This window comes from Chamaea fasciata, unplaced genomic scaffold (assembly GCF_029207755.1).
Source record: "Chamaea fasciata isolate MVZ Bird 193981 ecotype frontalis unplaced genomic scaffold, bChaFas1.0.hap1 SCAF_13, whole genome shotgun sequence".
In the NCBI taxonomy this organism is placed as follows: domain Eukaryota; kingdom Metazoa; phylum Chordata; class Aves; order Passeriformes; family Sylviidae; genus Chamaea; species Chamaea fasciata.
In genome coordinates, this window is record NW_027094098.1 from 1,991,520 (window position 1) to 2,003,531 (window position 12,012).

Genomic DNA, 12,012 nt, shown 5'->3' on the forward strand with positions numbered 1-12,012 from the left:
CTTATTCCTCTGGAAAGCTGTACTACAGTCCAGGCGTCATTATCAACCATTATCAAGCAGGCACTTTGACAATGGTTTTCTAAGAAAACAAGTTTACATGATAATTTGTAAATGGGAACACCTACAGAGGAGGACAACTAGCAAAGCAGGCCTCCATTCAAGCCAAGATCGTAGCATATGGCATTCCCTATGCTTTGGGCATCATTTCTCACCCTAGTGGAAAACAGTGTTTCCAGCAAACAGTGCCACAGCCAAAACAATCCTCAGGGCAGACCTGCCAGAATTTCATCCCATTACTGAACACCAGAAAAAAGCTTAGGATATGAACAAACTGATTTCAAGGGTACAAAATCAAATCCAGCAGTTGTGACCCTGACAAACATCACTTCTTGAATACTGGCAATGAAACTTCATAGGACTGAGAACAACAAAGCCCAGTATGATTTAAATTAAGTCCTGGAACTACCAGGAAGCCCATTTTACAAGCCAGAGAGCTCCAGGGACACGCATGCCCCATGCAAGCATTTAGACTCTCGGGTGTATGGAAACATCTGAGCTGGCAGCATGTGCCAGGGAGAGCAGAACCACATTTCCCAGCATGGTGCCCCTCAGATCCACCCAGAGATGCCAGCCTACCGTCACATCTATTCCAATATGGATCACATTCTTCAGGTAGCCTAACAGCTTCCGAGCCTTCAACAGGTCTGCCACAGGAGGATCTTGCAAGGGCCGGTAACCATCCACTGGATAAGTAGGGAAGTGTTAAGGGAAAATGTAATCTGATCCTTTTGGGACTTCTTTTGTCTGTGCAAGGAAAAGAGACTGTCTGCTTTTACTTCAAACTACAGTACCTTCTACATGGATGATAAGCCACAAGCTCTTATCTCCACTTCCCCAATACTGCAAGCAGAAAGCATTTCACTTCTGCTTGGGGTGAAATACCTTTTTTATCAGAAAGACCAGCTGGAGCTCCCACTACAGCCATCAACAGGCACAGCCAGGACTGCTCTGACAGGAGCTTGAGGGTTCAGCATTCACACAGCAATAGGCAACATTAATACCATCTCAGAGGTCCCATAAGGCTGGGAGGTGAAAGAGATGAGTGACCAAAAGGCTCAGCAGCACAGCACCATCAGGGTTTCCAAAACTGCAGTGAGAATTTTGCAGGATCTGAGGGTCTGGGAGCAGGCAGCCCCCAGGTGTAGCAGCAGCTGCTGACTCAGAGCTAAAAGCAACTCTCGTTTCAGAAACTTTTGTCTGTGTCCTTGAGTTCTGCTTCAGCTAAGGAAGCATTTGGCTCTTCTCTCCCTGACTCAGCTCTGCACACAAGTGCTGACAGCAGAAAGTGAACTGCAGTCAGGTGTGTATATTCTACAGCTTCCAAAGATGATCTCACGACAGGCTCTTCTCCCTTCAGACCTCTTCTCCCCACACCTAAAGGATATCGGAGTGGACGGCTTCCGAAGTTAAAAGCAACAGACTCTTTGAAGGAGAGGCTGATGGCAGGGAAATAAGCCATTCCAGCCCCCCTCGTGATGTTATCAAAGGCAGTTCCCAGAGATATGCCATTCCTGAAAGAAGGAAAACCCACAAGGTTTTATTCACAGCAGGAGGGGTCTGAGGTCAGCTGGGCAATACAGATATCAACTTGCCAACACGGACACGCAGTCAGTCGTACCTCCTGTCATTCTTAACCTGGCACACATGCAAATGTCACAGCTCTGCTGAGTAACAGTAACACAGGAAGCACAGGGGCACTCCCATTTTCATATGAGCATGGGAAGGCACTCGAGTCTACACAACATGCAGACCCCACTCAGCTTCCAGGGCAACCCAAATCTGTGAGATAATTAAAGCAGCAGGACATTTTAAAGCACATGATTTTTTGGCCTCATCTATTTGATGTTGGAGGCAATCAAGGATAATTCTTTCAATCTATTCCTCCATAAAAGATGACACGGACCATCTAGCAGTTCTTAACTGCAACTGACTTGTTGCAAGCCAGGGCCAGAGAACAATTCTCATTGTGCATGGGAGCTGGAAACCGGAGATTTATCACCCTTTCCACAGCTCCTTGTGAATTTAGGACAGGCAAGGTCTTCACTGACCACAAAAGCAATCAATTAAAGCCAAGTGTGGCATTAAGCATCACAAGAGATGCCCTTCCCTCTAAAATCCTGGCAAACTTTACGAAGACTTTGTATCTTGAACTTCTTTCTTCCAAATGTTTTCAGCTGAACTGAACTGAGACCCAACAACCCATTCAGATGGTTTCTGAACACAAGGCAGAAAAACAAAGGCTGGAACTACCAAGGAACATAAAGGGGAGAAAGCAGAAATAGGGCTCAGCAACCTGCTGAGCAGTGAGGAAGACTTTCTGTTACACACAGACATAAACCAGTCAGGGAATGGGGCAAAGATGCTTACAAGCAGAAAGCAATGGTGCCCTCATCAAGGTCTATCAGACAGCTGACGATGTCTCCTGCTGCCCAGGACTGCAGGGAAGGGAGAGAAGAGGTTAAACATGTATACCCAGGGTATTCCCACATCACAAGAAAGACTGCAACCCAACCAATCCCTTGTGATGAAGGGTTGAAGAAGAGAGAGTTCTTTCTCCCAGCAGCTCACAGAATTTCCAGGCACTTCTGGAAGCCCCACATTAAGCCCCTGACTGGGATCTTTTTCCCCTCTGGAACGTACATTTGGCCCAACAATGCACCATGCTCTGATGTACTACAGAGAACCAGAGCCTTCCAGGGACCAACAGCAGCATTAGGCTGGGAATCAGTCTGCTGTGGCTGCCAAACAAAGCACCCAGACAGCACATCCAGCACCCCTAAAGTACAGACAAGTGCTGGCACACAGACTGAAGCAGGGAGGAAGGCTTGAGGGCTCTTCACAAGGCCCAGCAGAACTCAGTGAGCAGATGAAGTCACCTGCTTTCTCCTCCTTCCTCTCCATCCCATTCCTGGGGGACAGCTACTCACTTTGCCATAGTTTGTAGTAGTCACGTTCCACTTGCGCACCCTGTTTCCATCATAGGCGTATGAATCTGGCGTGTCCCCAACGCCTTCCTGCACCAAAGTATACAAGAGGAGACTTAGACCACATCAGGCACAGAAGACTCCTCTCATTGCAAGAGAACCCTTAAGGGGGAGACCAGTAGACAGGGAGAGCAGCTGGCAGCACACATGCTCTGCCTAGGAGAAGTGCTCACTCTAGGAATGAATCCAATGCCTTGTGATCTTTGGTTCAGAGAAATGCACCACTCCCTACTTATTTTTGGGTCAGAAAAAGTGTACTGGCATCCAACACTTCCTATTTCTTTCAAAGCAGCCCCCTGGGGATGTCCATCACTTCCCCTCTCATATACTGCAGAGTGACAAGTTAGTGAAACTCTGCAGCTGATATCCCTTTCCAGCACCAAACATCCCACCCAGATGAAACGACATCCCACCCTCTCCTGGGCAAAAAACCCCCTGTAGCACCAGATGCTGAGGCCCATCCCAAGGGACAGGCTGCCAGCACTGCAGACACACACACTTTTTGGGAAAGATATCAGCTGAAAGTCAATATGTAGCAGTTCTGTGTGCAGCAAGAGCACAGCAACACACCCAGCACAGGCTTTCACACTGTGCACCATTCTGTGGATGCACACCAGAGAGTCTCATAAAGACTCTTAAAACAGCAGGCCTGGCATTTTGGGTGTCTGTATGGCATTTCTGGTGTGAATGCCAGCAGGGCACAGCACCAATGCTCTACAGCGACTGAAAAAGCAATGGAGGAGCATCCCCCAGAGTAGTTATACTACCTCCTGATTAAATCTGCAGTTGAGAGTGCACCAGCCAATCTGCATCAGTCCCTGGGAAGAGATGAGCACCTCATAAATCCATTTCCCTGAAAGAAAATGAGATGCCACACAGTGAATTCTTGTCCCCTGGCCTGTTGTTAGAGAAGCTGAACCTGACACTGCTCCCACAGAGATACATATGGCACACAAAGGAGGTTCAGGACATCCCCAGGATTTCCCTCCCACCCCTTTACTCTGGCATCACACAATTCCCCACCCTTCTCATTCCCTGGAACAGTTCAGTGAATGCACTGGGGAAGAGGGTGGTCAAGATCTGGAATATATTCGAGATTTCCTGAGCTCTCCAGTTGTCTAACTCCCCATACACTCCTCCCAGGGTCTTTTCTCAAAGCAGCACTGGTTTATCTCCTTACCTTTATACACACATGTTGTGGCCCTGATGGACCCAAAGTTACTGTGGCCAATCACCTGGACCAACAAGCAAAAGAAATTTTAATGTCAGACAAAAAGAGAGCCTTGTTCAGTCCTTCCCATTCCCTCTGTCCTAGCGCTCAAAACCAAAGCAAGATGGAGAGCTATTCAGAAGGTCAGTAAAGGGACAAGAAGAGACATCTTCCCCACCCCAGCAGCTGTACTTGGAGTCAACTGGCCCCAGGGAAACATTCAGGTCCCTCCCACAGCTCATCTGTGCTTGATAAACCCCAGTGAAGCAGCCAGCATGGTAGCAGTACAAGGGCAACATGCTGACAGGTTCCCAGTGAACTGGCACGAAATTGTATACAAAAGTGATTATGATATGGGAAAGATGTATGAATGCTGGGTAAGTTAGAACAAAATTATAGATTCAAGGTGTCCAGGCTAAAGGCCAGGATTGGCAGGTAACATGCTGCCCAGAAACTGAACCATGTTAAATCCTGACTCTTGCCATCTTGGGACAGACCATGAAGAGGAAATGAAAGTAGGAACAAGGAATTCACAGACAAGCCAGTCCAATCCATTCTGTGGGTCAATTCTAGGTATAGCCAAAGTAAACTACAGCAGGTGGTTAAAGGGAAAGGGGAGACCAGGGAAGCCTGATTTGTTAGATGCTAAAAAGCAGGCACAGATTAAGGAGGGAGTCAGCTCAAGAGCAGGGGATGTGCTTCCTTGGTGAAGGAGTGAAAGGAGTGCAGAAATTACTGAATTAGGAAAGGGTTAAATTCCAGTGGATTCTTTCAGTTGACTTTTTGCACAGGGATCAGCTAAGGAGCAAGCAGGTAATTAGTGGAAACAAAGGAGTAAGGAAAACCTCAGCTTTAGCCTCTTTCTAGCCTTTTAAGAAGACCAGAAGGAAGGAAGAGGCAGCCTGCTGGAGGGAGGGACAAGAAAGCTGGCTGCTTAGCCAAGTGAGCCCCTGGGCCAGGGTAACCCTTTCACTTCCTCACAGCCCCACTCAGACTTAGTGGTACTGCTAGATTTTTTCCCAGGAGAGCTCATTTCCTCCAGGATCCTGCAGCTTTCAGGGCAGACTCCACTTACACACACTACAAAGCCACTGACAAGGGATCAACTACAAAGAACAAACCAAGAAGCCCCAAGTGCTTTTAGTCCCACAAGACCATTTTCTGCTGTGTCCAGCAACACACTCACCCCAAGTAAGTCATCATCAACCAGCAGGAGCCCCTCAAAGCCGCTTGTGTGGTCCAACACCACAGTGGAGGGCCCGAGCCGACCCTCTGCTGCTTGATCTGAAACAAGAGTTGCAGAAAACCTGTTGGGGAGAGCCGTGCACAATTTAACAGTTCACCCACTGGGTGCTTCCAGCCAGACTGCGACAGCACCTGGATTCTGCTGCAGGGGAGGAAGATTAAGATAGTGTTGCCTATGTTACACTCTGAGAACCTCAGAAAAGGAGAGATTTAAAAGAAAGTCTTCACAGCAACTCAGCTACACAGCATTCAGGACACATTCAATTTTCCTGAAAATTTTACTTTGACAAAATTCAAAGGCTAAACTCTGTTTGGTCAATATGTCACACTTTGACTGCAGCCAGCAAGAAAAATTCGCCTTCCTAGGAGGGCAGCCAGGTTGCATCTTGCCACATCCTGATTAATTCAGAGAAACGATGCTAGTAAGAACACAGGGTACAGCCTGAGGCCCAAAATGAATACCTGCAGTGGAGACCATGTAAAAATAGTCAACAAGCCTCTGCATCTCCCACTGACGACAGCACTGCACACTCCTGGTCAAAGCAATGGCTCTGAATATCATTATCAGTAAAATACCACCAATATTTGCCCCCACACTGCTTTTCCAGACATTTTAGCCTGAAAATATGCCTCCATCTGCAAACAAACCTGCTGCAGGGCTGGTTGATGAGCCCCTCACAGGCAGGATTTAAAGGCACAACAAATTAGCGCGCAGGGAGGCAGAACAGTGCACACTCAAGGAAATGCCTTTCATGATACAACTTGTCCTTCTCAATTAAGCAGCACAAGCAAGAAGCACAAATTGGACAGGCAGTATCTCCTACCTCTGCTGTCTTCAGTGCCATTCTCTTCTGCCAGCAATCGCTCAAGGTGCTCCTGCAGGTTCTGGAACGTCAGGTGCTTCCTAGGGAATAAACACACCGTTTTTTCTTAAAAAAACCCTTTGTCTCCAGTTTATAAGAGTTGCAGCCCAGACACATGTCCTGTGCTGAGACACGAACCATGAAGTTCTGTAGATCTGTTTCATGTCATGAATCTAAGGAATTTGCTGCCCATCGTGTCAGGGCAATGAATGAAGGAAGGACCAAACACGGCACAAACAAGCCAAGAAGTTAACAAAGATTCTTAGTCTTCAGTCTGCTCAGAAGTGTTTTGAGGCAGTGAGAAAACTGTGGTACAAGGCAGCAAGAAACCAGCTGTACTACCAATAACTATGGACACGACTTTGCTGCAGTCAGCATCATGCAAACATGGCCTAAGTCAGGATTCATTTTTCCCCCAAAGTATTTTGCAATACAAAAGAAGAGAGGGGACCACAGCAGCAGCTGCAGCAGTTCAGACAAAGGTCAGGCTAGTCCAGCATCTTCTCTCTGTGAAAACAGCTAAAACCATTTTGTTTTCACACTGAAAATTCTCTCATGCATCCCCTTTGGGTCATTGTTCTAGAGAACTTACTGCCCTTCCTTGATTCTCTCCTTTCAAGGATAGTTTACTTAGCTGATCCTTGCACAAGAACCTCCTTCTACTGTGAGAACCACTAGTTGTTCCTATTCCTGATTCCCATTTCAAAAGCCATCTGGGAAACAATTTCTCACTTCTCCAGGACTAGGGATTTCCCTAAGACTGGTGAGAGACATTGTGAAAGCCTGATGGATGTGAAGATGCACAGAAGCGAAATCAAAGAATCAGTTTTGGTTGGCATGAGAAGGGTGGCTTCAGCAAAGCTGCTTAATCAGCACTGGCATGAAGGAGGAGTTCAGGGAAGGAGAGTGGAAGAGCATGAGACAGGCAGAGAGATGTCTGCAGTGAGCTCCTCTACGAAGAATTCAGGCCTCTGGAGGCAAGATGTCATACCATAAAAGTTGCTCTCATATGGCAAATGTTATTTCCAAGACCTTTTTGATTGCTACTGGGCTTTCTACCAAGTAGCCAAGTCCCGGGAAAAAGAGTGGAAGGCAGGAAAAAAAGAGAGAGACCAGTCCAACAAACTACCAGTTCTGTGCATTCAAGTCATTAATCTCCAGACAAAGAAATCAGAAATGGTGAAAACCAGAATGCTCAGGCAGATGGACTGCTCCAAGGCTTGCTGGCAGGAGAGCTTGTGGTAAAGTAACATGACCCACTTTGCCTCCCCCCGCACCATCAACCCGGCTCACCAAGAGCCAGAGGGCCAAGAACTATTTATAGCAGCTCTGAGCTCATGTTGGAGCTGGCAGCCCTAAGTATAGCCCGTGGAATGTGACCCCAGCCACGCTGCAGCACTGCCAACCAGCAGGAGCCACAGGCCTGCCTCACTCTGCCACACTCCTACCCGCCCTGAACCTGTCTGACTTGCCTCCGGCAAAAGAGATGCAAGAGGAACTCTCGTCATCCAACACTACAAGTTTCTGGGATAAAAGATGAAGGAGAATCGAAAATAAATAGGAGAAAAGCAGTCACTAAACAGGAATTCTGTGTTTCTCTTCCTCTTCTGACTCTTAATAAAAGTACCAACAGTTCCACAGCCTGAAAAATTTATGGTATTGCACGGATCAGTAACAGTCTTGCCTTTATGTTACAAGGCACTAACAACTTATTTTTAATTCCTTCACCTGAAACCTGTGCATTTTGCACTTACAAGCAAAGGGAGAACAGGAACAAGCAGGTGAATGCCTACTTACTTAAAAAATATTGCCTACTGATGTTGTAGATGGGATTTTTCACACAAAAAAGAATCCTTCCCACAAGCCCTGCAGTTTGCAAAGCCCATTAAAAGAGCAGATCTCAGAGTTGTTTCTGTAACATGGAGCTGCTGTGCTTTTAACAAAGATCACTACGTGGTACTAAAAGATCTTTCCTTTCACACAGTGCTGTTTATCTGGAGGTGGCATCACCTGCCACCTGGGCAGTGAGAAGTCTGATACCTGTAAGCAGCCGCAGGCTGGTTCCCATCAGCACTGGTAAAGACTCGGTGCAGATAATCATTCAGCAGCCTGCTGTTCACGATCCCTTGGGAAAAACAAAAAGGAAATAAGCTTAGAGAGTCCAGGGTGAACTAGAACATGAATTTCATGTAAAAGCAAGAAACTGGTAACTATGGGTAAATTATGTTCATGTTTGCTGATCAACAGAGCAGAAAATGCAGCTTCAAGCAGTCATTCATCACCTTACTGGCCTCACTTAGCAGAACCAGAGTCCAGCATTACTGGGTGCATCGCCCCAAAAAAAGGTTCCTTCCAATTTGAGCTGCTCTGCCATAGCAACCGGAAGCCCACAAATCGCTTCACACAGGTGGAAGTGCATCCTCAGGAATCCTGCTGTGCTATTTCCTGATAAAGTAACTCCAAAAGCTGAAAGTAGGAATCCAATTTTATTTTTTAAAAAAAATCTTAACGCTACCGCAATTCCTGATGTCCTACTCATTTTCAGGATGTCTCTTAACCACATAAAAGATGCTGAGATGGAAAGGCTGCAGGTGCAGTTCACCTCGTGTAACCCTCCTTAATGACGTGTGCCTCACCTTCACTAAACAGCCCTTAGTGTCACACTGATGCAGCATTCCTTGTTTCTGAGTGCAACAGTGCCCTCAAATGCCAGATTTGTGGCCTCATAAGCACACTTGTGCTAGACTGGTGACGCCAAGAAAATAAACAGACTGCCTGGCAGGTAGCAGAATTTCTCAGAAAAGGATTAATTTGAGAGTTTGACAAGCTGCTCATCCTGGAAGGAGAAATTCCTGCATCAGATGAGTCTCAAATCAGATGGCAGGCAGGCAACAAAATGTTCTTCAGCCTTATGAGGCAGGGTTGTGTGCCAAAGAAAAGGCTCTGTGACATGAGTTTCTGGAGTCATTAGTACTGCAGGAATGTCCCATCCAAAATCTCATCTCACTTTAAGGATTTACTCAGTTTCAGCCCCCCTACACCTCACACTACCAAGGTAGCTGCAACTGGAAGCCAGCTGATCTCAAGGCAAGGGATGCGCCCTGGATCCACAGGGCTCCTGTTTTCACAAGGCATGTACAGGCCCCTACCTGTGACCTTGGACTTCTCTGGCTCAGTGGTCAGCCTGTAATTCTTCCTTGAGAAAGCAGTCCCAGCACCTCTTGACGTCATTCTTCACAGGCACCACTTCCAGAGCAGACATAAGATGGGCAGATGCCTAGAACAGAACCTTCTGGGGAGGATGCTGCCTTTAGACTTCTCCTGTTCTTGGAGGTTCGTTTACCTGAATTAAACAACAGGGATAAGCCAAAAAATAGCCACAGTCCTTGCATGTCCTAATGACATAACACAAGAGCCCCAAACCAGCTAACTGCTGACCCTGCTCTCAGTCCCACTGTTGTCCAACAGCTCAAAACCTTCCCAGAGCAGACGAGCCATTAAGCCACACTCCAGACAGCCACACAAACCCCACTCCAAACAAAGGCACAGGCATGACCAAGCCAGAAACAGAGGCAGCCTTCACACCAAGTCTGGGCCAGAAGCACTGAGCCAGCACCACTGCCAAACACTGCCGAAACTGCAAACCGCGCTGCACTGCTGCTCATGTCCTGACAAATGCTTCTGCCTTTCTCTCCCACCCTGTATTCCTTAGCACAGCAACATGCGCCTGGTTAATCTTCTCTTTAACAGGTGTTTAGATTATTCCACTACCCAAAACAAAGAGAGAGGAAGAAGGAATGAGACAAATGCAGATGGAGTGGGCTACAACAGAATATCACTGACTACAACACGAACAATCCAGCTGTCAGAGTCACGGGGCCAAAAGCAGACACAGGTAACACACAATAGTGTTTACAAGTGAAAAATCTACCATGAGACTACAGATTCAGGAGCCTTCCCGGTATCACTAGAATGCTATCAGGGCTGACATGTGCCAGGACAAAAAGAATACATTCAAGTGGCTAGTTCCATCCAGCTTCCAAATGTTAGGTTATACCCCCCTCCTGCTTCCAACTGCCCCAATAACCAACTCTCACTGGAAGACTCTCCCTGGGCATCCATCTGTCAAAGCACTTTGTGACACACAGCAACAGGAAGATGCAACAGGAGCAAAGGCTGCAGGAATAACATGCTTGTTGGCAATCTCGTGCAGAGAAGAAACTAAGGTGAACCCAAGAAAACTTAGTGATTCCAGAAAAGGAGTGTCAAGTAACACAAGTGCCACAGCAACTCCAAATCATCTGAGCTTCAGCTGGACTTGGGAAAGGGTTTCCTAAAGCCACTTCCCTCAGGACCACCCCAGCACCCAGCAGTGGAGCAATGCTGCCTGGTCTCCCTCCTGCAGCACTGCTGAGCAAAATAACGGGAACAAAGTGAAAACCAGCCTGGATCAAAGGTCCTGAATGATGCGTCAGGAACTCAAAACAAGAGACAGAACAATAAAGAGAAACACATCGTTTACTATCAAAGCAGAGCAGACAGCACAATGCGTACTACCCTAAAAGTACTCGACACATGACATGATTTCACCTCTGTCAGGACAAGTTAAAAACACCCGAGGGCAGTCAGGAGTGCCCACGGCTCTCCCAAAAGGCAGCCACTCTGGTAACCAGCGCTGCTGAAGCAGCCTGAACGCCCAAAGCAGAGCACGCAGCATCGCCACACCGGCACCATATGAGATGCAGCGCTGGCACTGCTGCGGTGCCAGGGTGTTTGCTCAGTTGGGGCAGACGTTGCTTTCAACAGGTCTGAGAAAGGGCAGAGCAGGGGGACACACATCTGCCCCACGTGCGATTCAAGAAGCAGAGATGCCCTGCACTGAGCCTGGCCCCAGGCTGAAATCCCTTCTCTCGGCAAAAGCAAGCAGCTTCCGGCAGCAGGGCAGAACACACAACACAGGAGCAGCCAGATCTTAAGTGGAGGCGACTGGAAGCAGGCGAGGAGGCTGAGAAGCCAGGCCGTCCAACACAACTTTGGCAGCTCCCGGCCAAGCCCTGAGACTCGCAGCAGGCGAAGGGGAACAGCGCAGCCCGACACGGATCACAAAAGTGCCCTACCTTCATCCCCGGCGTGGGCCCTCGTGCGTCCCCAGCCTGCCGGCACCCCCCAACCCACAAGCACCAGGCAGCACTGCCGTGTTCACACCCAGGAACCGGCCCCAAAGCGGGGCTCACCCCTCAGCCGAGGCGGGCAGCACGCCCCGAGCCCAGAGGCGCCCCATAACCCAGAGACACCCCCTAAACCGGGCGGCACCCCCTCAGCCACAGACACCCCCAAAGCCGGAAGGATCCCCCATGCCCACAAACACCCCAAACCCGAGATCTCCCTACACCTGCCTACAACCCGAGACGCGCGGCAGGCGCTCCCCGATCGGGCGCCTCCAGCGTAGCCGGACGACACTCCCCGAGCTGGCCGTGCCCCGAGCCCCCCCCGCGGCCCCCGGGGGAGCCCCCGCGCTGCCGGGACCGGGCCCCGCGGCCGCCACACTCACCGCCGGCCCGGCCGCGCCGCCGCCGCCGCCGCCGCTACGGCGACCCGCGAGGGCCATGGCGGGCGGGCGGGACGCGTTGCCGGGAGACGGGCGGGAGTC

General features: G+C 48.9%; 1 protein-coding gene across 1 annotated transcript in view; it reads right to left on the reverse strand.

Moving 5' to 3' along the window:
• Positions 1-11,981, reverse strand: part of RNF123 (ring finger protein 123) — a 47,444-nt gene extending 35,463 nt beyond the window's left edge. Inside the window, exons 1-11 of the mRNA XM_066195045.1 lie at positions 11,914-11,981; positions 9,512-9,705; positions 8,403-8,487; positions 6,324-6,403; positions 5,441-5,538; positions 4,225-4,279; positions 3,812-3,897; positions 2,988-3,074; positions 2,428-2,495; positions 1,446-1,571; positions 637-751 (exon numbers count right to left, since the gene is read on the reverse strand). Coding sequence (XP_066051142.1) covers positions 637-751; positions 1,446-1,571; positions 2,428-2,495; positions 2,988-3,074; positions 3,812-3,897; positions 4,225-4,279; positions 5,441-5,538; positions 6,324-6,403; positions 8,403-8,487; positions 9,512-9,593 — 882 coding nt within the window. The 5' untranslated portion in view covers positions 9,594-9,705; positions 11,914-11,981. The remainder of the gene's footprint in view (positions 1-636; positions 752-1,445; positions 1,572-2,427; positions 2,496-2,987; positions 3,075-3,811; positions 3,898-4,224; positions 4,280-5,440; positions 5,539-6,323; positions 6,404-8,402; positions 8,488-9,511; positions 9,706-11,913) is intronic.
• Positions 11,982-12,012: the final 31 nt, after the last annotated feature.